The 24,883-nt window shown below is 54.7% G+C and overlaps 2 protein-coding genes across 3 annotated transcripts in view; one reads left to right on the top strand and one right to left on the bottom strand.

Annotated features, from left to right (window-relative positions):
- selenoj (selenoprotein J) overlaps positions 1-15,302 on the bottom strand; it is a 112,380-nt gene extending 97,078 nt beyond the window's left edge. The window contains exons 1-3 of one of the 2 annotated variants that reach the window (XM_048532091.2): positions 15,200-15,302; positions 7,865-7,949; positions 1,505-1,684 (exon numbers count right to left, since the gene is read on the bottom strand). In XM_048532091.2, coding sequence (XP_048388048.1) covers positions 1,505-1,684; positions 7,865-7,934 — 250 coding nt within the window. In that variant the 5' untranslated portion in view covers positions 7,935-7,949; positions 15,200-15,302. Of the gene's footprint in view, positions 1-1,504; positions 1,685-7,864; positions 8,032-15,199 lie in introns of those variants that run through there. The other variant, XM_059646899.1, reaches the window with a different exon arrangement.
- ankrd50l (ankyrin repeat domain 50-like) overlaps positions 14,972-24,883 on the top strand; it is a 38,936-nt gene continuing 29,024 nt past the window's right edge. Inside the window, exon 1 of the mRNA XM_048532090.2 lies at positions 14,972-15,141. The gene's annotated coding sequence lies outside the window, so the exon portion shown is untranslated. The remainder of the gene's footprint in view (positions 15,142-24,883) is intronic.

Genomic DNA, 24,883 nt, shown 5'->3' with positions numbered 1-24,883 from the left:
TCGTCTCCTGCAGCAGAGTCCCTCAATCGAAGGCACTCAGTGCCTGATCAAAGAACTAGAGGTCAGAAAGCAGGGAACACCCATTAGATTCACACCCTGATTATTAGCTGCTGACCGTCCCGAACCTCTCTCCTGTAGCCCCCAACCTGCAATTTCCCCACCCACCCACAAGAGCTCACCACTTGCCTGATTGGCTGGTGATTTAGTGGCTTTCCCGACTGGGGAAATCGAGAACCCCCCGACACCCCAGCAAGACTCCAGCCTCGATACTTCTCTTGGTTCCTCTGTCTCCCATTCTCCTTCTCTCACTTTCTGCCTCTTTCTCTCTCCTCCTATTCTCTCTCTCGAGTTGTTACTCTGGCAACCTGTCTCTCCCTCTTTCTCGCTCTGCCTCTCCCTGCTAGCGTGCAGTCTTTGTGTCTCTCTCTCAACTGCTGTCACTCATACACTCTTGTCTCTGTTGCTTCCTTTCATGTGCTCCTTCACTTTATCCTGTTGCTGTCTCTCTGTCTTGCTTTCTGCCTTATCTTTCACTCTCCCTCTATTTCTCTCTCTCTTGCTTTACATAAAAACATAGAGACTCAGAGTAGGAGCATGCAACTCTTTTCTTTAAACCTGCTCCACCACTTAATATGATTACGGCTGATCCTGTTACTCAAAAGTACATTCCCGGTTTATCCCCATAGTCCTTGATGCCTTAATAATCTCTTTCTTGAATATATTTCAGTGACCTGGTCTCCATAATCTTCTGTGATGGAGAATTCCACAGGTTGACCGTGCTTTGAGTGAATAAATGGTTCCTCATCTCAGTTGGATATGGTCTACGCCCACTGAGACTTGAGTCCTCCAGTTCCAGACTCCCCACCCAGGGGTACCACCCTCCTGGCATTTAGTCTGTCCAGTAAAATGAAACAAAGAACAACGGATGCTGGAGATTCAAAACAAGCGAAAACAGAAATTGTTGAGGAAACTCAGCAGGTCTGGGAGCATCTATGGACAGAAAGCAGTTTATGTTTCGAGTACAGTGATTTTTCTTCAGAACCTCACTCAGGTCTGTACAGTCCTGAGAGAATTTTAATTGGATTCCCCCTCATTGTTCTAAACTCTAGTGAATACAGGCCCAGTCAAACCGATCTCTGCTCATGTGATAGTTCTGCCATCCCCGGTATCATCTCAGTGATAGAGAGACCATGTACTTGGGAATCTCTGTGATGGCTTGTCTATTTTGTTGTGACTACCTGATAGTTACCAATACCCTCTCTCCCTGAATCCCTGCACAGTGACCGCACCTACAAATTTGTAATCCACATGCTCTCAGCCATAGTGAGTCCACCTTCTGCCCAAGTTCTGAAACTGGAAGATCGAGTTGCTGCGACTGACAACACACCCTGCATAAATACTCATCCAGGAACGTCCTGGAGTTCCACACATTCCACAGGCCAGCCCTGCCACACTTCATTGGAACACGCAACCCTGATTCAGCCTTCTGGAATGTTCCACTCACCTTTCCCTGCCACCAGGGCCTTGAGCAAGGCAAGAGTCTGATCCCCATAACCGCTCTGAGCTCCAGTTGGCTGGCGGTAAAATGGACCCTGACCAGGATCCACAAATTCAGGAGTGGCCTCACGGCCCTTCAGAACCTGATCCAAACGCTTGACATCATAGATCCAGTGCAATGGCTGGCCTGGGGGAAAGAGAGAGGGAGAGGTCAACTCAGTGATGTCAGTTTCATTTTCTCTTATTTGAGAACTCAGGGAGAGAGAATGAAAAAGTAGGGGTGGAGATGGAGACCAGACAGAAGGGTAAGGAGGACAAGAGATGAAGAGATACAGAGACTGTTAAATGCATTCAAAATATGTGGGTGCCACTGGCTGGGCCCAGCATTTCTTGCCCGTCCCTAGCTGCCATTCAAGAAGGTGGGGGTGAGCTGCCTTCCTGAACCGCTGCAGTCCACCTGCCTTAGGTTGACCCATAATGTCCCAAGGGAGGGAATTGCAGGATTTTGACCCGATGACAGTGAAGGAACGATGATACATTTCTCAGTCAGGATGGTGAGTTGCTTGGAGGGAACTTGCAGGGGGTCAGCGTTCCCATGTATCTGCTGTCCTTGTCCTTCTGAATGGAAGCTCACTAGCCACCCCTTGATGGTGACAATAAATATTGCTCCAGATAGCAACACCCACACGTCATTGAGTGGCAGCAAGGTCAGTGTGGTCACTGGGGGAGACTGGTCAGTGTGGGCACTGGGGGAGAGTGGTCAGTGTGGTCACTGGGGGAGACCGGTCAGTGTGGACACTGGGGGAGAGTGGTCAGTGTGGATGCAGGGGCAGGGTCAGTGTGGTCACTGGGGGAGACTGGTCAGTGTGGGCACTGGGGGAGAGTGATCAGTGTGGTCACTGGGGGAGACTGGTCAGTGTGGTCACTGGGGGAGACCGGTCAGTGTGGACACTGGGGGAGAGTGGTCAGTGTGGTCACTGGGGGAGATCGGTCAGTGTGGGCACTGGGGGAGAGTGGTCAGTGTGGGCACTGGGGGAGACTGGTCAGTGTGGTCACTGGGGGAGACTGGTCAGTGTGCTCACTGGGGGAGACCGTTCAGTGTGGACACTGGGGGAGAGTGGTCAGTGTGGTCACTGGGGGAGATCGGTCAGTGTGGGCACTGGGGGAGAGTGATCAGTGTGGATGCAGGGGCAGGGTCAGTGTGGTCACTGGGGGAGACTGGTCAGTGTGGGCACTGGGGGAGAGTGGTCAGTGTGGTCACTGGGGGAGAGTGGTCAGTGTGGACACTGGGGGAGAGTGGTCAGTGTGGATGCAGGGGCAGGGTCAGTGTGGTCACTGGGGGAGAGTGGTCAGTGTGGGCACTGGGGGAGGCTGGTCAGTGTGGTCACTGGGGGAGACCGGTCAGTGTGGACACTGGGGGAGAGTGGTCAGTGTGGATGCAGGGGCAAGGTCAGTGTGGTCACTGGGGGAGACTGGTCAGTGTGGGCACTGGGGGAGAGTGGTCAGTGTGGTCACTGGGGGAGACCGGTCAGTGTGGTCACTGGGGGAGACTGGTCAGTGTGGTCACTGGGAGAGACTGGTCAGTGTGGTCACTGGGGGAGACTGGTCAGTGTGGTCACTGGGGGAGATCGGTCAGTGTGGACACTGGGGGAGAATGGTCAGTGTGGTCACTGGGGGAGAGTGGTCAGTGTGGTCACTGGGGGAGACCGGTCAGTGTGGACACTGGGGGAGAGTGGTCAGTGTGGTCACTGGGGGAGACCGGTCAGTGTGGACACTGGGGGACAGTGGTCAGTGTGGATGCAGGGGCAGGGTCAGTGTGGTCACTGGGGGAGACTGGTCAGTGTGGGCACTGGGGGAGAGTGGTCAGTGTGGTCACTGGGGGAGACTGGTCAGTGTGGTCACTGGGGGAGACCGGTCAGTGTGGACACTGGGGGAGAGTGGTCAGTGTGGATGCAGGGGCAGGGTCAGTGTGGTCACTGGGGGAGACTGGTCAGTGTGGGCACTGGGGGAGACCGGTCAGTGTGGACACTGGGGGAGAGTGGTCAGTGTGGATGCAGAGGCAGGGTCAGTGTGGTCACTGGGGGAGACTGGTCAGTGTGGGCACTGGGGGAGAGTGGTCAGTGTGGTCACTGGGGGAGAGTGGCCAGTGTGGTCACTGGGGGAGACCGGTCAGTGTGGACACTGGGGGAGATTGATCAGTGTGGATGCAGGGGCAGGGTCAGTGTGGTCACTGCGGGAGACTAGTCAGTGTGGGCACTGGGGGAGACCGTTCAGTGTGGACACTGGGGGAGAGTGGTCATTGTGGATGCAGAGGCAGGGTCAGTGTGGGCACTGGGGGAGAGGTCAGTGTGGATGCTGGGGTAGGGTCAGTGTGGTCACTGGGGGAGACTGGTCAGTGTGGGCACTGGGGGAGAGTGGTCAGTGTGGTCACTGGGGGAGACTGGTCAGAGTGGACACTGGGGGAGAGTGGTCAGTGTGGATGCAGGGGCAGGGTCAGTGTGGTCACTGGGGGAGAGGTCAGTGTGGACACTGGGGGCAGGGTCGGTGTTGACACTGTAGAGGAGTGGTCAGTGTGGATGCAGGGGAGGGGTCAGTGTGAATGCAGGGGCGGGTTCAGTGTGGACACGGGGCTGTGGTCAGTGTGGATGCATGGGGCAGGGGTCAGTGTGGATGCAGGGGGCATGGTCAGTGTGGACACTGGGACGGGGTCAGTGTGGACACAGGCTGTGGTCAGTGTGGATGCAGGGGACGTGGTCAGTGTGGACACTGGGGCAGGGTCAGTGTGGACACTGGGGGTTGGAGATGAAGGCATTAAACAAGAAACTAGACATGCAAGTATTAAAGATAACAAAGTGTGAAGCTGGATGAACACAGCAGGCCAAGCAGCATCTCAGGAGCACAAAAGCTGACGCTTCAGTCCACCACCCTTCATCAGAGAGGGGGATGGGGTGACGGTTCTGGAATAAATAGGGAGAGAGGGGGAGGCGGACCGAAGATGGAGAGAAAAGAAGATAGGTGTAGAGGAGAGTATAGGTGGGGAGGTAGGGAGGGGATAGGTCAGTCCAGGGAAGATGGACAGGTCAAGGAGGCGGGATGAGGTTAGTAGGTAGGAGATGGAGGTGCGGCTTGGGGTGGGAGGAGGGGATGGGTGAGAGGAAGAACAGGTTAGGGAGGCGGGGACGAACTGGGCTGGTTTTGGGATGCGGTGTGGGAGGGGGAGATTTTGAAGCTTGTGAAGTCCACATTGATGCCATTGGGCTGCAGGGTTCCCAAGCGGAATATGAGTTGCTGTTCCTGCAACCTTCGGGTGGCATCACTGTGGCACTGCAGGAAGCCCATGATGGACATGTCATCTAAAGAATGGGAGGGGGAGTTAAAATGGTTCGCGACTGGAAGGTGGAGTTGTTTGTTGCGAACCGAGCGGAGGTGTTCTGCAAGTATTAAAGGCACCTTCAATCTTTACACAGATTGGACAAATTAAATCAGGAACACCACCAGAGAGGAGGCGTTGCTGGAGTGAGTGTGGGATGGTTTTGAGAATACTTTGAGAAACGGACTAGAGAACAGGCCAGGAAGAGGTGAGATTTCTACTGAAGATGTTTGGGGGAGGTAGAGGAGTAAGTGGACAGAGTTCAGAGAGAGAGGAAGTAGTTAAACAAAGGGATTGTTCTTCAAGGACCGCAACTTTCCACCCACAGTGGTCGAGAACGCCCTTGACCGCGTCTCCCGCATTTCCCGCAACACATCCCACACATCCCGCCCCTGAAACAACTGCCCCAAGAGAATCCCCCTCGTCCTCACATACCACCCCACTAACCTCCAGATACAACACATCATCCTCCGACACTTCTGCCATCTACAATCCAACCCCACCACCCAAGACAATTTTCCATCCCCACCCTTGTCTGCCTTCCGGAGAGACCACTCTCTCCATGACTCCCTTGTCCACTCCAGACTCCACTCCAGCCCCACCACACCCGGCACCTTCCCCTGCAACCGCAGGAAATGCTACACCTGTCCCCACACCTCCTCCCTCACCCCCATCCCGGGCCCCAAGATGACTTTCCATATTAAGCAGATGTTCACCTGCACATCTGCCTATGTGGTATACTGCATCCACTGTACCCAGTGTGGCTTCCTCTACATTGGGGAAACCAAGCGGAGGCTTGGGGACCGCTTTGCAGAACACCTCTGCTCGGTTCGCAATAAACAACTGCACCTCCCGGTCGCGAACCATTTTAACTCCTCCTCCCATCCTCTAGATGACATGTCCATCATGGGCCTCCTGCAGTGCCACAATGATGCCACCTGAAAGTTGCAGGAACAGCAACTCATATTCCGCTTGGGAACCCTGCAGCCTAATGGTATCAATGTGGACTTCACCAGCTTCAAAATCTCCCCTTCCCCATCTGCATCCCTAAACCAGCCCAGTTCGTCCCCTCCCCCCACTGCATCCTGAAACCAGCCCAATTCATCCCCTCCCCCCACTGCATCCCAAAACCAGCCCAGCCTGTCTCTGCCTCCCTAACCGGTTCTCCCTCTCACCCATCCCTTCCTCCCACCTCAAGCCGCACCCCCATCCACCTACTAACCTCATCCCACCTCCTTGACCTGTCCGCCTTCCCTGGACTGACCTATCCCCTCCCTACCTCCCCACCTATACTCTCTCCACCTATCTTCTTTACTCTCCATCTTCGGTCCGCCTCCCCCTCTCTCCCTATTTATTCCAGAACCCTCACCCCATCCCTCTCTCTGATGAAGGGTCTAGGCCCGAAACGTCAGCTTTTGTGCTCCTGAGATGCTGCTGGGCCTGCTGTGTTCATCCAGCCTCACATTGTGTTATCTGGGATTGCCGATAGTAGCTGGGAAAAAGAAAAAGCTGAAAATGGGGCAGCAATGGGTAAACTGTGCCTAAAGCAGCCCTTGTCAGGACAGTGCCCGGTATGTTCCTGTGTTGGGTGTGGTAGGGGGTAGTGGGGTTGAGATTAAAGGACAGGGAAGAAGGTTGTAGATGTGGTTTTTGGGACTAAACAGGTAAAAGGGTATTGGGAGGGAACAGGGAACTGAGGTGGATAATCAGCTATTATCAACACAGTCAGTCAAAGTTAACAAAATGAGAGTCAGAAGTGAAGAACTGTCACTGGACATGAAATGATAACTCTGATTTCTCCTCACAGATGCTGCCAGACTTGCTGAGCTTTTCTGGCAATTTCTGTTTTTGTTTCTGATTTCCAGCATCCACAGCTCTTTTGTTTTGTTTTCGTTTGAGAAAATGAGGATCCTGAACAAGGCGTGAGTACTGCCTAAGTGTGTTTCTGTCACGAGATGTTAGCTGGTATCTGCTCAGGTCGCCCCCACCATTTCAATAACTCCTCCCTCACCAGCCCGTTCTCCCCTTCAAAATTGATCATGATCAAAGACAGAGCAAGCTGAAGCTTCCTCCCACTGAGCAGAAACAAAGAACAAAAACCTAATGGTTCCTGCCTCAGGGAGGAGCACAGCCTAGAATGATCAAATAGTGCACCCAAGAGGACACAGTGTCTCCCACTGAGCTGCTCTCGACAACTCTCCATGATACACACATCCAGAATGTGGAACCAGTGAAATGAGATATTTATTAATAAAGTTTCAACTGAACAAGAGCAAAGCCCTCTCTGTGCTCTCCCTCAGGCGAACATTCCTAGGGAATGTGTGGCCTTTCTCCAGGAAGCTCTGTTATATGCTGCCTGGTCACCAACAGGAGCTTTCGCCAGCTTTCCCTGTTGTGTGATCGAGTCTCTCCCAGTTCACTTTTCTGCAGTTTAATTGTCATTTTGTGGGAACCAACAAAAATACCAGGGTCAAGCATTCATGAGGGCACAGGATTATTATTTTTGATAAAAATACTGTGCCAGGGTATGGGGCAAAGGCAGGAGATTGACAACAAATGACGATGGTCATTTATTCAGCCAGTGTGCGTATAATGGGCCGAATGGCCTCCAATTGTGTTGTAACAGCTCTGTGATTCTGACAGCGTCACACAAACCTTGCTCCATCATCAGGAAAGGCATGAAATACTTAAAATACTGTCCAAAGAGAGAGGGAGAGAAAGGGAGAAGGAAAGGAGGTAAAGGGGGAGAGAGAGTGCGGAGAGGGAGAAACTAGCAAAGGAAGGGATGGGGGAGGGGTAGGGGAGAAAGAGGTGAGACAGAGTAGAAGAGAGAGGGACAGAAAGGTGAGAGGAGGGAGGAGAGAGAGAGGTGAGGGGAGGGAGTAAGGGCTGAAGGGACTGGGGAGAAGGGAGAGAGAGCAAGGGGAGGGAGGAGGGGAGGGGGAGAAGGAGAGGGAAGGGCTGAGGGGAACTCCTGCTTGTCCTGATCCTCCTCACCAGCTGCGTCAGCCACAAGTGATCCAATCACCGCTCCCATGGCTCGCTCCTGAACTGTAAGCTCTGCCATCTTTATGATCAGGCACTGAGAACAGAAAAGGAAACACGTTGCAGCAAGTCATTCGCTTGATGCAGGCAGTGTTCTGCCTGTCTCTTCCTCCTTTCTGTTCCCACCCTCCTGGTTCCACCCACAAACCACACTGAGCTGGCTCCTAATCTGTTGCTTGGAGCCTCCTCGCAGCTGCACACAGGGTTCGATCCACACCCTGTGTACAGCTGGGAGTCACACACTTTGTTACTCTCTGCACACACACTGCCATCCACTGGCTGCTCAGATACCACTGTGTGACAAACAGGCTGTCACCCTGCATTCCCCCTCCCCCTGCCTCTGGAAGACCATTAGATATAGGAGCTGGAGTAGGCCAATCGGCCCCTCGAGTCTGCTTCACCGTTCAATAAGATCAGGCTGATCCCACACTTCGCATGTCTACTTTCTTGTCGTTTTCTCCAAAACCCTTGATTCCCTGACTCATCAAAGATCTATCAACATCTCAGCCTTAAATAAACTCAAGGTAAACACTGTCTCAATGGAATTCAGCAAGGCCTTTGACAGAGCAGTTTGGTTAGTCAAGTTAGATTACATTGAATACCGGGGAGCTAGCCAATTGGATATAACACGGGCTTGACCGTAAGAGACAGAGGGTGGTGGTAGAGGGTTGTTATTCAGACTGGGGGCCTGTGACCAGCAGTGTGCCACAAGGGTCGGTGCTGTGTTCACCGTTGTTTGTCATTTAAAATAACAATTTGGATGAGAATGTAGGAGGTATGGTTAGTGAGGATGACACCAAGACAGGTGGTGTAATGGACAGTGAGGAAGGTTATCTAAGAAAACAGCGGGATCTTGATCAGCCTAATTTACTCAACCTCTCCGAATAAAAATATCCCTGGGATCAGCTGAATGTACCTTCTCTGGACTGTCTTCAATGCCAGTCTATCTTTCTTTCGATTAAACTTCACTGAATTCCAGCTGTAGTCTGACTCATGCCTTGAATAGTTTTAGTGAAACCATTTTTACACTTTTATACTCTGCTCCCCTTGAGATAAAAGCCAACATCCCATTCACCTTCCCTTGCACCTGATGAACTTGGGTGCTAAAGTTTTGTGACTTATGCATGAGGACGCTCAAATCTCTTAGGTTTATGAGCTCAAAGTTAATTAACACTAATTAACAGTGGTCATAACATCACATCAAAAAAAATAAATAAAGTCCCGCATAGGAGGTTAGTGAGCAAAATTAGGGCACATGGTATTGGGGGAAAAATACTGAGTTGGATTGAAAATTGGCTGGCTGACAGGAAGCAAAGTATAGTGATAAACGGGTCCCTTTCGGAATGGCAGGCAGTGACCAGTGGGGTTCCACAAGGTTTGGTGCTGGGACCGCAGCTATTTACAATATACATTAATGATATAGACAAAGGCATTAGAAGTAATATTAGCAAATTTGCTAATGACACAAAGTTGGGTGGCAGGGTGAAATGTGAGGAGGATGTTATGAGAATACAGGGTGACTTGGACAGGCTAGGTGAGTGGACGGATGCATGGCAGATGCAGTTTAATGTGGATAAATGTGCGGTTATTCACTTTGGTGGCAAGAACAGGAAGGCAGATTACTATCTCAATGGAGTCAAGTTAGGTAAAGGGGAAGTACAACAAGATCTAGGTGTTCTTGTACATCAGTCAATGAAAGCAAGCATGCAGGTACAGCAGGCAATAAAGAAAGCTAATGGCATGCTGGCCTTCATAACAAGAGGAATTGAGTATAGGAGCAAAGAGGTCCTTCTGCAGCTGTACAGGGCCCTGGTGAGACCGCACCTGGAGTATTGGGTGCAGTTTTGGTCTCCAAATTTGAGGAAGGACATTCTTGCTATTGAGAGAGAGCAGCGTTGGTTCACAAGGTCAATTCCCGGAATGGCGGGACTATCATATGTTGAAAGATTGGAGCGACTGGGCTTGTATACTCTTGAGTTTAGAAGGGTGAGAGGGGATCTGATGGAGACGTATAAGATTATTAAGGGATTGGACACTCTGGAGGCAGAAAGCATGTTTCCGCTGATGGGTGAGTCCAGAACCAGAGGACACAGTTTAAAAATAAGAGGTAGGCCATTTAGAACAGAGTTGAGGAAAAACTTCTTCACCCAGAGAGTGGTGGATATATGGAATGCTCTGCCCCAGAAGGCAGTGGATGCCAAGTCTCTGGTTACTTTCAAGAAAGAGATAGATAGAGCTCTTAAAGATAGTGGAATCAAGGGATATGGGGATAAGGCAGGAACAGGCTACTGATTGTGGATGATCAGCCATGATCATAATGAATGGTGGTGCTGGCTCGAAGGGCTGAATGGCCTACTCCAGCGCCTATTGTCTATTGTAAAAAGATAATAAGAGGTTTTGAAATTTCTTCAAAATGGTAAAGTATAAGTAAAGTGGAGAGTGTTGGTTCTTTACAGAGTGAGAATGGGGAGGTAATAATGGAGATTAAGGAAACAACAGATGAATTGAACAGATATTTTGTTTCTGTTCTCCCAGTAGAGGATCAAAATAGCATTCCAGACACAAGTGTGAATTGGGGGTGAAGGGGAATGAGGAAATTAAAACAATCAGAAGCCCCAGGGGAAAGATACTGAGAAAATTATTTGAACTTAAACTGACAAGTTGCCTGATCCTTCATCCTAGCATCTTAAAAAGAAGTTGCTGCTAAAATAGTAGCTGCATTGGTTTTAATTTTTCAAGGTTGCCTAATTTCTGGAAAGGTGTCTTCACATTGGAAACTAGTGAGTGTAACTCCTCTTTTCAAGAAAGGAGGGAGACAGGAAGCAGGAAACTTCAGGTCAGATAGCTTAACACCTGTCGAAGGGAAACAAAACAATCTTTTATTAAAGAGGATGTAGTGGGGCACTGAATGCAATCAGCCAGAGTTAACATATTTTTGTGAAGGGGGAAATTGCATCCAAGTCTATTGGATTTCTTTGAGGAAGTAACAGGCAATGTGGCAAACATGGTCTGCTCAGGATTTCCGGAGAGCATCTGACGAGTTTCCCCATCAAAGGTTACAACACAAAATAAAGGTAGTTTCGGGGATAACATAACTGTAGAGATGGAGGATTGGTTATCTAACAGGAAACAGACAGTAGGCATAAAAAGGTCATTTTCTAGCTGACAAGTGCCTCAGAGATCAATGCTGGAGCATTAATTATTTATAATTTATCTCAATTACTTGAGGGACCTGAAAGTATTTACTGATGACATAAATGCAGGTAGGAAAGTAAGTTGTGAAGAGGACATAAGGGGCCTGAAGGGATACTTACATCAAAAGTTAGTATACAAGCACAAAGAGTGATTAGCAAGGGAAGTAGGGTGTTATAGAACTTATTGGCAAGAGACTGGAACAGAAATATTGCTGCTGTGTTGGTAAGACCAGGTCTGGAGCACGGTGTACAGTTTTGGTCTCCTTACTTAATAAAGAATATTAATATGTTAGAAGCAATTCAGGAAAGACTCCTCATTCATTCACAAAAACAATGTATAGTATATAGAGATAGTAGGAGCTGCCGATGCTGGAGAATCTGAGATACCAAGGTGTGGAGCTGGATGAACACAGCAGGCCAAGCAGCATCAGAGGAGCAGGAAAGCTGACGTTTCGGGTCTAGACCCTTCTTCAGAAAAGGAAATAAAGCATCTTTAATATAATGAATCACCTTCACAGGAGCATTATCAACTAAAACACTATATTGAGTCATATGAGCAGATATTGCTGCAGATGACTAAAAGCTCACTGAAGGGTTTTAAAGACTGTCTCAAAGAAGACAGCAAGGCAGAGAAGCATTTCTGAGCTTCAGGGCCAGGAGTTGAGGAACCAGTGGGGAAGTGATTAAAATCAGAAATGCACAAAAGACTAGAATTAGAGGGACACAGAGATAACTGAGGAGGTTAGTTAGGGAGAGGGCGAGATCATGAGGGCTTTGAAAATAAGGCTGGGAACTTTAAAATCAAGATCCTGATTAGCTGAGAGTAGTAGGTCTGTGTAGGTCAGCAAACACAGCCTGTCTGAGGAATGTGACTTACTGTGAGTGAAAGAACAGGCAGCGGAGTTTTGGTGGCCTCAGGTTTCTCCAGGGATCAGTTTGGGAGGGCAGCCTGCAGAACACTAGAATAATCGAGTCTCAAAGTAACAAAGCTGTGAACACAGCTTCAGCAGCAGATAAGTTACTGGGACAGAGATGAAGGATGGTATAGAGGTGAATGTAAATGGTTTAAGTGATGGTTCAACAGTGGATAATTGAAAAGTTCTACATTGGATTTGGCTAACTTTGTGAAATGCACATCTTTACTGTTGGACAGTGTACTGACAGAGATGAAGTTACTTTAATAAATGGAGTTGACATTCAGGCCAATTGTTATCTGATTTAATGGAGGAATGGATTTGAGCGACTGATTGAACGACTCTTGTTCCTATGAGCTGCCTGTATCATTAGGCAGCCTCAATCTGAGGTTTTGTTTTTAATTCACTCATGGGATTTGGGTGTCACAGGCCAGTATTTCTTGCCCGTCCCTCGTGGGGGTGAGCTGCCTTCTTAAACCACTGCAGTCCATCAGCTGTGGGTTGACCCACAATGCTATTAGGGAGGGAATTCCAGGATTTTGCCCCAGTGACAGTGAAGGAACAGCGATATATTTCCAAGTGAGGGTGGTGAGTGACGTGGAAGAGAACTTGCATGAGGTGGTGTTCCCATGTATCTGCTGTCCTTGTCCTCCTGGATGGAAGTGGTCATGGGTTTGGAAGGTGCTGCCTGAGGATCTTTAGTGAATTTCTGCAGTGCATCCTGTAGATATTACACACTGCTGCTACTGAGCGTCGGTGGTGGAGGGAGTGGGATGTTTGTGGATGTGGTGCCAATCAAGCGGCTGCTTTGTCCTGGATGGTGTCAAACTTCTTGAGTGTTATTGGGGCTGCACCCATCCAGGCAAGTGGGGAGTGTTCCATCACACTCCTGACTTGTGCCTTGTAGATGGTGGGACAGGCTTTGGGGAGTCAGGAGGGGAGTTACTCGCTGCACTATTCCTAGCTTCTGGCCTGCTCATGTAACCACTGAGTTTATGTGGTGAGTTTCTGGTCAATGGTAACCCCCAGCATGATGATAGTGGGGGGATTCAGTGATGGTAACACCATTGAATGTCTGGAGGCGATGGTTGGATTATCTCTTATTAGTGATGGTCACAGCCTTTGTGAGGTAAGAATGTAACTTTCTATTTATCAGCCCAAACCTGGATATTGCCCAGATCTTGTTGTTTGAACGTGGACTGCTTCAGTATCTGAGGAGTTGTGAACGGTGCTGAATATTGCGCAACAATCAGCGAACATCCCCACTTCGGACCTTATGTTGGAGGGAAGGTCATTGATGAAGCAGCTGAAGATGGTTGGGCCGAGGACACTACCCTGAGGAACTCCTGCAGAGATGTCCTGGAGCTGACGTGACGGACCCCCACCACCCATGACCATCTTCCTATGTGCCAGGTATGACTCCAACCAGCGCAGAGTTTGCCCCCTATACACATTGATTCCAGTTTTGCCAGGGCTCCTTGATGCTTCACCCAGTCGAATGCAGCCTTGATGTCAAGGACTATCACTCTCACCGCACCCTCTGGAATTTATCTCTTTTGTCCATGTTTGAACTGACGCTGTAATGAGGTCAGGAGCTGAGTGGCCCTGGCAGAGCCCAAACTGGGCGTCACTGAGCAGGTTATTGCTGAGCAGGTGCTGCTCGATAGCCCTGTTACTGACACCTTCCGTCACTTTACTGATGGTCGAGAGGAGACTGATGGGGCAGTAACTGACCGGTTGGATTTGTCCTGCTGTGTGTACAGGACATACCTGGGCAATTTTCGCCATTGTCGGGTAGATACCCATGTTGTAACTGCACTGTGCTGTAAATCCTGGGGCCCCAGTCCCTCTTCCCATCACCCACCGGGGTCCCTTTCCCACACCCCCCTGGGGTCCCTGTCCCCCACCCCCCGGGATCCCTGTACCCGTCTACATCCCCCCGGGGATCCCTGTACCCGTCCCCCTCCAACCCGGGGTACCCGTCCACCTCCCCCCCCCGGGATCCCTGTCCCTGTCTCCGTCCCCATCCCCCCCCGGGGTTCCTGTCCCCGTCTCCGTCCCCATCCCCCCCCGGGGTTCCTGTCCCCGTCCCTGTCTCCCCCCCCGGGGTTCCTGTCCCCGTCTCCGTCTCCGTCCCCATCCCCCCCAGGGTTCCTGTCCCCGTCCCTGTCTCCCCCCCCCCGGGGTCCCTGTACCCGTCCCTCCCCCCCGGGGTCCCTGTACCCGTCCCTCCCCCCCGGGGTCCCTGTACCCGCCCCCTGGGGTCCCTGTACCCGTCCCCCCCCGCCGCCGTGGTCCCTGTACCCGTCCCCCCCCGCCGTGGTCCCTGTACCCGTCCCCCCCCGCCCCCGGGGTCCGTGTACCCGTCCGTGTCCCCCCCCCCGCCCCCGGGGTCCGTGTACCCGTCCGTGTCCCCCCCCCCGCCCCCGGGGTCCCTGTACCCGTCCGTGTCCCCCCCCCCGCCCCCGGGGTCCCTGTACCCGTCCGTGTCTCCCCCCCCCCGCCCCCGGGGTCCCTGTACCCGTCCGTGTCCCCCCTCCCCGCCCCCGGGTCCCTGTACCCGTCCGTGTCCCCCCCCCCGCCCCCGGGGTCCCTGTACCCGTCCGTGTCCCCCCCCCCGCCCCCGGGGTCCCTGTACCCGTCCGTGTCCCCCCCCCCGCCCCCGGGGTCCCTGTACCGCCCGCCCCCGGGGTCCCTGTACCCGCCCCCGGGGTCCCTGTACCCGTCCCCCCCCCCGCGGTCCCTGTACCCGCCCCCCGCCCCCCGCGGTCCCTGTACCCGCCCCCCGCGGTCCCTGTACCCGTCCCCCGTCCCTCCCCCCCCCCGCGATCCCTGTACCCTCACCCCCCCCGCGATCCCTGTACCCTCACCCCCTCCCCAAGGGCTGCGCTGCACCGGGCCACGCCCCTCCTGCCGGCGACTCCTCCCCGGGGCCCGCCCCCCGCTTCCTGTGCCCGGAGCCGGAGCGAGTGTCGGTGTCTCGGCCGCCGGGAGCTGAGGCCATCGCCGGGGCCCACAGCTTCTACAGCCCCACACCCACCAGCCACAGCCCGGACAGTGGCCTAGTCTCAGACCAGGCCTCGGCTCCGGCCCGACACGGTACCGGAGCCCGGACACTGAGGTAAGGGGGTCCCTGGGCTGGATGGCACAGACGGAACAGCCAGCACACACCGACTTACGTTTCTATAGCGCCAGCTTCATCCTCAAGCTGACTTTCCTGGATAAGGAAAGGCTGCAGAGCTCACTGGGTACACAGCAGGATCCCACAGAGCGGACCCTGCACCCACTCCCTCAGCACTGACACTCCCTCAGTGCCCCCTCCCACAGCACCCACTCCCACAGCACCGACCCTCCCTCCGCGCCGAACCACCAACAGCGCCCGCTCCCCCGGCGCCGACCCACCGACAGCGCGGCGCTCCCCTGGCGCCGTCCCTCCGACAGCGCGGCGCTCCCCTGGCGCCGTCCCTCCGACAGCGCGGCGCTCCACCGGCGCCGACCCACCGACAGCGCCCGCTCCCCCGGCGCCGTCCCTCCGACAGCGCGGCGCTCCCCTGGCGCCGACCCACCGATAGCGCCCGCTCCCCCGGCGCCGTCCCTCCGACAGCGCGGCGCTCCTCCGGCGCCGTCCCTCCGACAGAGCGGCGCTCCACCGGCGCCGACCCACCGACAGCGCCCGCTCCCCCGGCGCCGTCCCTCCGACAGCGCGGCGCTCCTCCGGCGCCGTCCCTCCGACAGAGCGGCGCTCCACCGGCGCCGACCCACCGACAGCGCCCGCTCCCCCGGCGCCGTCCCTCCGACAGCGCGGCGCTCCTCCGGCGCCGTCCCTCCGACAGCCGCCGCTCCCCCCGGCGCCGACCCACCGACAGCGCAGCGCTCCACCGGCGCCGACCCACCGACAGCGGCCGCTCCCCCGGCGCCGACCCACCGACAGCGCGGCGCTCCACCGGCGCCGACCCACCGACAGCGGCCGCTCCCCCGGCGCCGACCCACCGACAGCGCGGCGCTCCACCGGCGCCGACCCACCGACAGCGCCGGCTCCCCCGGCGCCGTCCCTCCGACAGCGCGGCGCTCCACTGGCACCGTCCCACCGACAGCGCCCGCTCCCCCGGCGCCGTCCCTCCGACAGCGCGGCGCTCCTCCGGCGCCGTCCCTCCGACAGCGCGGCGCTCCACCGGCGCCGACCCACCGACAGCGCCGGCTCCCCCGGCGCCGTCCCTCCGACAGCGCGGCGCTCCCCCGGCACCGTCCCTCCGACAGCGCCCCCCCCCTCCCAGCGACGTCGCTCCGACAGCGTCCCTCCCCCCCCCGCGCCGTCCCTCCCCCCCGCGCCCTCCCCCCCCCCCCCAGCCCCGTCCCTCCCCCCCCCCCAGCCCCGTCCCCCCCCCCCCCCAGCCCCGTCCCTCCCCCCCCCCCGCCCCGTCCCTCCCCCCCCCCCCAGCCCCGTCCCTCCCCCCCCCCGCCCCGTCCCCCCCCCCAGCCCCGTCCCTCCCCCCCCCCAGCCCCGTCCCTCCCCCCCCCCCCCAGCCCCGTCCCTCCCCCCCCCCCAGCCCCGTCCCTCCCCCCCCCCCAGCCCCGTCCCTCCGACCCCCCAGCCCCGTCCCTCCGACCCCCCCAGCCCCGTCCCTCCGACCCCCCCCAGCCCCGTCCCTCCGACCCCCCCCAGCCCCGTCCCTCCGACCCCCCCCAGCCCCGTCCCTCCGACAGCGTGGCCCTCCCCCCCCAGCGCCGTCCCTCCCCCCCCCCCAGCGCCGTCCCTCCCCCCCCCCCAGCGCCGTCCCTTCCCCCCCCCCCCAGCGCCGTCCCTTCCCCCCCCCCCCAGCGCCGTCCCTTCCCCCCCCCCAGCGCCGTCCCTTCCCCCCCCCCCAGCGCCGTCCCTCCCCCCCCCCCAGCGCCGTCCCTCCCCCCCCCCCAGCGCCGTCCCTTCCCCCCCCCCAGCGCCGTCCCTTCCCCCCCCCCCAGCGCCGTCCCTTCTCCCCCCCCCCCAGCGCCGTCCCTTCTCCCCCCCCCCCAGCGCCGTCCCCCCCCCCCCCTCCCCCCCCCTCCCCTCCCCCCCCCTCCCCTCCCCCCCCCTCCCCTCCCCCCCCCTCCCCTCCCCCCCCCTCCCCTCCCCCCCCCTCCCCTCCCCCCCCCTCCCCCCCCCAGCGCCGTCCCCCCCCTCCCCCCCCCTCCCCTCCCCCCCCCTCCCCCCCCCAGCGCCGTCCCCCCCCTCCCCCCCCCCAGCGCCGTCCCCCCCCCCAGCCCCGTCCCCCCCCCAGCCCCGTCCCTTCCCCCCCCGCCCCGTCCCTCCCCCCCGTCCCTCCCCCCCCCCAGCGCCGTCCCTCCCCCCCCCCAGCGCCGTCCCTCCCCCCCCCAGCGCCGTCCCTTCCCCCCCCCCAGCGCCGTCCCTTCCCCCCCCCCAGCGCCGTCCCTTCCCCCCCCCCCAGCGCCGTCCCTTCCCCCCCCCCCAGCGCCGTCCCTTCCCCCCCCCCAGCGCCGTCCCTTCCCCCCCCCCAGCGCCGTCCCTTCCCCCCCCCCCAGCGCCGTCCCTTCCCCCCCCCAGCGCCGTCCCTCCCCCCCCCCCCCCAGCCCCGTCCCTCTCCCCCCCCCCCCCGCCCCGTCCCTCTCCCCCCCCCCCCCAGCCCCGTCCCTCCCCCCCCACCCAGCCCCGTCGTCCCCCCCCAGCCCCGTCCCTCCCCCCCCCAGCCCCGTCCCTCCCCCCCCCCCCAGCCCCGTCCCTCCCCCCCCCCCCAGCCCCGTCCCTCCCCCCCCCCCCCAGCCCCGTCCCTCCCCCCCCCCCCCAGCCCCGTCCCTCCCCCCCCCCCCAGCCCCGTCCCTCCCCCCCCCCCCAGCCCCGTCCCTCCCCCCCCCCCCCAGCCCCGTCCCTCCCCCCCCCCCCCAGCCCCGTCCGTCCGACAGCGTGGCGCCCCCCCCGGCGCCGTCCCTCCGACAGCGTGGCGCCCCCCCCGGCGCCTGTCCCTCCGACAGCGTGGCGCCCCCCCCGGCGCTGTCCCTCCGACAGCGTGGCACCCCCCCTCCCCCGCGCGCACCTCCCCCTTCCGACAGCGCGGTGCTCTGTCAGTATTACAGTACATTGGGATTTTTATGATAAGTGTCTCAGATCTTTGAATCTTGATTGTAATGGATGGCATTGAACATCTGGGTGAAGCTGTGATTTGGGTACGGCTGATCATTACATTTCAGAAATCCTTGTGTTTTTTGTGATTTTCACACGCTTGATGAAACTTGTTTCCTTGGGAGGGTGCCTTTTCTAACGGCAGAGATTCATGTTTGTGCTGCCTGCTGAGTGATTCATTGGGTTTTACACCCATAACGCCATTTGGAAGTTTTTTTCAGCATGATTGGACCTGGGCACCACTGTCAAGTTGCCCTTGATAAGGTGGGGGTGAGCTGTCTTCTTGAACTGCTGCAGTCCTCCTGTGGATAGATTCACAGTGCCCTTCGGGAGGGAGTTTAAGCTTTTTTAACCCAGCAACACTGAAGAAATGGCAATATATTTGTAAGTCAGGATGGTGTGTGGCTTGGAGGGGAACTTGCAGATGGTGGTATTCCTGCTTATCTGCTCTTGTCCTTCTCAAAGGCTCCTTGGTGAATTTCTGCAGTCCATCAGCGCACACTGCTGCTGTTGAGCGTCAGTGTTGGAGGGAGTGGATGTTTGTGGATGTGGTAGTAGTCGAGCTGCTTTGCCCTGGAGATAGTAAAGACTGCCGAAGCAGGAGTCAGGGATAACATGGTGTGGAGCTGGAATAACACAGTACGCCAGGCAGCATCAGAGGAGCAGGAAGGCTGACATTTCAGTTCGGGACCCTTCTTCACAAATAGGAATGGGGAAGGGAGCTCAGAATTAGATAGAGAGGAGGGATGGGCCTGGCGAAAGTAGGTGGGATGGTGATAGGTGAGTGCAGGAAGGGAGTGGTGTGGATTGGTCAAGTGAGGTGGGAGGGGGGAGAAGATGGACAGGTCAAGGAGGTGGGGATGGTCATAGGATGAGGCCAGGGTAGGGACATTTTGAAACTGGTAAAGTCCACATTGAGACCATTGGGCCGTAGGCTCCCGAGGCGAAATATGAGGTGCTGCTCCTCCAGTTTGTGGGTGGCATCAGTGTGACACTGGAGGATGCCCAGGATGGACATGTCACCCAGCGAGTGGGAGGGGGAGTGGGAGCGGTTCGTGACTGGGAGGTGTTGTTGTTTGTCATGAATCAAGCATAGGTGCTTTACAAAGTGGTGTCCGAGCCTCCGCTTGGTCTCCCTGATGTAGAGGAGGCCACGTCGGGAGCAGCAGTAGACCACATGGGTGGATGTGCAGGTGAACCTGTGTGATATGGAAGGTGTTTTTGGGGGGGGGGGGTTGAGGGGAGTGGTGTAGGAGCAGGTGTAGCACTTCCTGCGGTTGCAGGGAAAGGTGCTGGTGGTTCCCTCCCCACCCCTGTCTGCCTTCCAGGCGGGACTGCTCCCCTCAGGACTCTCTCGTCCACTCCACTAGTCCCGCCATCCCTGGCAACTTGCTCTGCAACCATTGGAGGTGCTTCACCTCCCCCCTCACCTCCATGCAAGGACCCAAAAACACCTTTCATATCAGACAGAGTTTCACCTGCACATCTGCTGCTCCCGATGTGACCAAGCGGAGGCTCAGAGACCACTTTGTACAGCACCTGCCCTCTGTTCGTGACAAACGACACCTCCCAGTTGCGAACCCCTCCTCGTCCCCCTGTGACATGTCCATCCTGGGCCGCCTCCAGTGTCACAATGACGCCACCCACAAACTAGAGGAGTAGCACCTCATATTTCACCTTGGGAGCCTACAGCCCAATGGCCTAAACATAGAATTCACCAATTTTAAAATCTCCCCATCCCTGGCCTCACCCAATGTCTATCCCTCCCTCTCATCCCTGCTTCCTTGACCTGACACAACCTGTCCATCTTCTCTCCCACCTATCCACCATTGCCTACCTGCATTCACCTATCACCATCCCACCTACCTTCCCCAGCCCCACCCGTCCTCTCTCTACTTATTTCTGAGCTCCCTTCCCCTCCCCCCCCCCATCCATTCATGCTGCCTGGCTTGCTGTGTTCCTCCAGCTCCACACTGTGTTATCTCTGCATTGCCCTGTTCGTGTCAAGCTTCTCGTGTGTTGTTGGAACTGCAACTATCCAGACAAGAGGAGAGTATTCTGTCACACTCCTGACCTGTGCCTTGTAGATGGTGGGACAGGCTTTGGAGAGTCAGGAGGTGAGTTACTTTTTGTAGTATTCCTCATGTCAGACCTGTTCTTGTAGCCATTGTATTTATATGGCCCGTCCACTCCTGTTTCTGGTTACTATTAACCCTAGGATGTATATAGCGACCATTCAGTGATGATAATGTCATTGAACATTATGAGGTGTCGGTTAGATTCTCACTGGTTGGAAATGGTCGTACGCTGGCATTGGTGCGTTGTAAACGTTATTTCCCATTTTTCAGCCGAAGCATAGTTATTGTTAAGATCTTGTTGCATTTGAACATGGACTGCTTCAGTATCTGAGGAGTCGTGAACGGTGCTGAACATTGTGCAACCATCAGCGAACATCCCCACTTCTGACCTTATGATGCAGTTAAGTTCATTGATGAAGCAGCTGAGGATGGTTGGGCACAAGGACACTCCCCTGAGGAACTCCTGCAGAGATGTCCTAGAGCTGAGCTGAGCTGAGCTGAGATGAGATGAGTGAACTCCAATAACGACACAACCGTCTTCCTTTATTTCAGGTGCTCCAAGGTATTTCATACAGACAGTAATAGGAGTTGAGAATGCACTGCCAAGGGGTGCTGGTGGAGGCAGATACGATAGGGGCATCAAAGGGGCTTTTGGATAAGCACATGAATATACAGAGAATAGAAGGATATGGACTAAGGCAGGCAGAAGGGAATGGTTTAATTTGGTGTCGTGTTCAGCACATTGTGTGTTGAAGGGTCCGTTCCTATGCTGCACTGTTCTATGTTCTATGAATAACTCCAGCCATCGGAGAGTTTGCCCCCGATACTCATTGATTCCAGTTTTGCCAGGGTTCCTTGAGCCACACCCAGTTGAATGCAGCCTGATGTCAAGAGCTATCACTCTCACCTCACCCTCTGGAATTCAGCTCTATTGTCCATGTTTGAACCGAGGCTGGAATGAGGCAAGGAGCTGACTGGCCCTGGTGGAACCCAAACTGGGCGTCACTGAGCAGGTGCTGCTTGATAGCCCTGTTACTGACACCTTCCTTGGTTTCTAGCTGAAGATTGCTACGAATGCTTCAGCTTTACCTTTTGCACTGATGTGCTGGGCTGACCCATCATTGAGGATGGGGATATTTGTGAAGCCTCCTCCTCCAGTGAGTTGTTTAATTGTCCACCACTGTTCACAACTGGATGTGGCAGGACTGCAGAGCTTAGCTCTGTCTATCACTTGCTGCTTTCACTGTTTGGTGTGCAAGTAGTCCTGTTTAGTGGCTTCACCAGGTAGATACCTCATCTTCAGGTAAGCCTGGTGCTGCTCATGGCATGCCCTCCTGCGCTCTCCATTGAACCAGGGTTGATCCCCTGGCTTGATGGTAATGGCTGAGTGGGGGATACGCCGGGCCATGAGGTTACAGATTGTGCTGGATGAGGAGGTTATTCTTAATGTGAAGGCAGGACTTCGTCTCCACAATGCACTGTGTGATGGTCACTCTTACCAATACTGTCTTGGACAGATGCAGCTGCGGCTGGCAGATTAGTAAGGATGAGGTCAAGTATGTTTTTCCCTCTTGTTGGTTCCCTCACCACCTGCTGCAGGCCCAGGCTCGCAGCTCTGTCCTTTAGAACCCAACCAGCTCGATCAGTAATACTGCTGCTGAGCCACTCTTGGTGGTGAACATTGAAATCCCCCACCCAGAGTACATTTTGTGACCACTGCCATCCTCAGTGCTTCCTCCAAGTGTTGTTCAACTTGAAGGAGTACCGATTCATCAGCTGAGGGAGGGGAGTATGTGGTAACCAGCAGGAGGCTTCCTTGCCCATGTTTAACCTGAAGTCATGAGACTTCATGGGGTCTGGAGTCAATTTTGAGGACTCCTGGAGCAACACTGTCCTGACAATATACCTCTGTGCCACCCCTTTGCTGGGTCTTGCCTGCCGGTGGGACAGGACACACCCAGGGATGGTGCTGCTGGTGTCTGGGACATTGTCTGTAAGGTATGATTCTGTGAGGATGACTATGTCAGGCTGTTGCGTGACTAGTTTGTGAGACAGCTGTCCCAATTTTGGCATTAGCCCCCAGATGTTAATGAGGAGGACTTTGCAGGATTGATGGGGCTGTTTCTGCCGTTGACTTTTCCGGTGCCAAGGTCCTTCCCAGGTGGCTGGTTTCATTCCATCGAAACCTTTTCAGTTTCATGCAGATTGGTGTCTTGCTAAGCCATTTCAGAGGGAAACCCATTGCCGCGAGCATGGAATCACATTTAGGTGAGACTGGTTAAAGACAGATCTCTTTCCCTTAAGGACATTAGTGGAGCGTGGAAAGTGCCAGAAGATAGCTGAAGAAAGAAATAAGGAGAACAAAGGTGGGGCATGAAAAAACACAGGTAGGTGAGATTAGGAAGAATCCCAAAATTCTTCTCCAAAGTTTATCAAGGGGAAGAGGATAACCAGGGAAAGAGTAGGTCTCATTAGGGATCAAGGGGACAGTCTGTGTGTGGAGCAGGAGGACAATGGGAGAGTGTAAAACTAGAATCTGCCTTCGCCCAGGGGAAGGAGCTATAGAATTCAGGAAGAGGGACTCAGATGTTCTTGTGAGTCTCACATCAGTAAGGAAACTATTGGAGAAAATAATCAAGGTGAAAACTAACCTCCATTTACAGAGTTGTGCTTTGACTAGGAATAGTCAGTAAGGCTTTGTCAGAGGGAGATTATGTCCAACACATAGAGCCACTGAGCTGTACAGCATGGAAACAGACCCTTGATCCAATTTATCCATGCGACCAGATATCCTAAATTAATCTAGTCCCATTTGCCAGCATTTGGCCCATATCCCTCTAAACCCTTCCTATTCTTATACCATCCGAATGCCTTTTAAATGTTGTAACTGTACCAGCCTCCACCACTTCCTCTGGCAGCTTGTTCCATACATGCACCACCATCTGCATGAAAAAGTTGCCCCTCAGGTCCCTTTTAAATCTTTCCCCTCTCACCTTAAACCTATGCCCCTCTAGTTTTGGACTCCCCCACCCTGGTTAAAAGACCTTGTCTATTTACCCTATTCATGTCCCTCATGATTTTATAAACCTCTATAAGGTCACCCCTCAGCTTTCAAAACTCCAGGGAGAATAGCCCCAGCCTATTCAGCCTCTCCTTGTAGGTCAATCCCTCCAACCCTGGCAACGTTTTTGTAAATCTTTCCTGAACCCATTTAAGTTTCACAACATCCTTCCTGTTGCAGGGAGACCAGAAATGCATGCAGTATTCCAGAAGTAGCCTAACCAATGTACTGTACAGCTGCAGCATGTCCTCTCAACTCCTACACTCAATACACTGACCAATAAAGGCAAGCATACCAAATACCTTCACTATCCTCCCTACCTGTGACTTTACTTGCAAGGAACTATGAATGTGCATTCTAAGGTCTCTTGTTCAGCAACACTCCCCAGGACCTTACCATTAAGTGCCCTGATATGCCTTTCCAAAATGCAGCACCTCACATTTATCTATATTAAACTCCATCTGACACACCTTGGCCCATTGGATCAAGATCCCATTGTACTCTGAGGTAACCTCCTTCATTGTCCACTACACCTCCAGTTTTATTGTCATCTGTAGACTTTCTAACCATACATTGTGGGCTGAAGGGCCTGTACTGTGCTGTTCTGTTCTATACCTCCTACGTTCACATCCAGATCATTTATTATCTGATGGAAATTTTTGAGGGGGTGGCCAAGTGTGTCAATGAGGATCATGCAGTTGATGTTGTTTATGTGGATTTCAGCAATACCTTTTAGAGGTCTCGTGGGAAACTGATGAAGAAGGTAAAATCACACGGGATGCTGGGCCACGTGGTAAGTTGGATCCAGATTTGGGTCAGAGACAGGAGACGGGGTGGTGGTAGAGGGCTGTTTGTGTGACTGGAGCCTGGTGTGCAGTGGTGTATCACGGGGATCGGTCCTGGGTCCCTTATTGTTTGTGGTATTCACAAATGATGTTGATAAGAACGTGGGCTGAGGATAAGTTTGCAAGTAACATGAGGATTGGCTAAATGGTGAGGAGGAGGGTCTTGGGTTATGGGAAGATATAAACAGATTGATCGGATAGGAGATCGGTGGCGGATGGAATTTAACCCTGATCACTGTGAGGTGATGCACATTGGAAGAAGGAACAAGACAAATTGACAGAGTTATTAAGAAGGCATATGGACACTTACTTTTTTCAGTCATGCACAGATTATAAGAGCTGGGAGGTTATGTTGGAGCTGAACAGGACTTTGATTAGGCCACAGCTGGACGACTGTGTGTAGTTCTGGTCACCTCGCTGTTAGAAGGATGTGATAACACCGGAGAGGTTACGGAGGAGATTCGCCAGGATGCTGCTTGACATGGAGCAGGTTAGTGATGAAGAGATGCTGGATATGCTCGGGTTGTTTCATTTAGAGCTGAGAAGGTTGAAGGGGGAACCTGATGGAGATGTAAATGGTTTTGAAGAGCATGGTCAGGGTGGATAGGAAGCAGCTCACTCCCTTATTCACAGGTCATAAACAAGGGGCATAATTTTCAAAGGTAAGGCAGGAGGTTTAGAGGGGATTTGAAGAAAAGTGTTTTCACTTAGAGATGCTGGGAATCTGGAATGTACTGCCTGGGAAGGTAGTTAAGGCAGGCTTATAA

Source organism: Stegostoma tigrinum, chromosome 6, assembly GCF_030684315.1.
Source record: "Stegostoma tigrinum isolate sSteTig4 chromosome 6, sSteTig4.hap1, whole genome shotgun sequence".
Taxonomy (NCBI): domain Eukaryota; kingdom Metazoa; phylum Chordata; class Chondrichthyes; order Orectolobiformes; family Stegostomatidae; genus Stegostoma; species Stegostoma tigrinum.
This window is presented reverse-complemented; position numbering and strand designations above follow the sequence as displayed.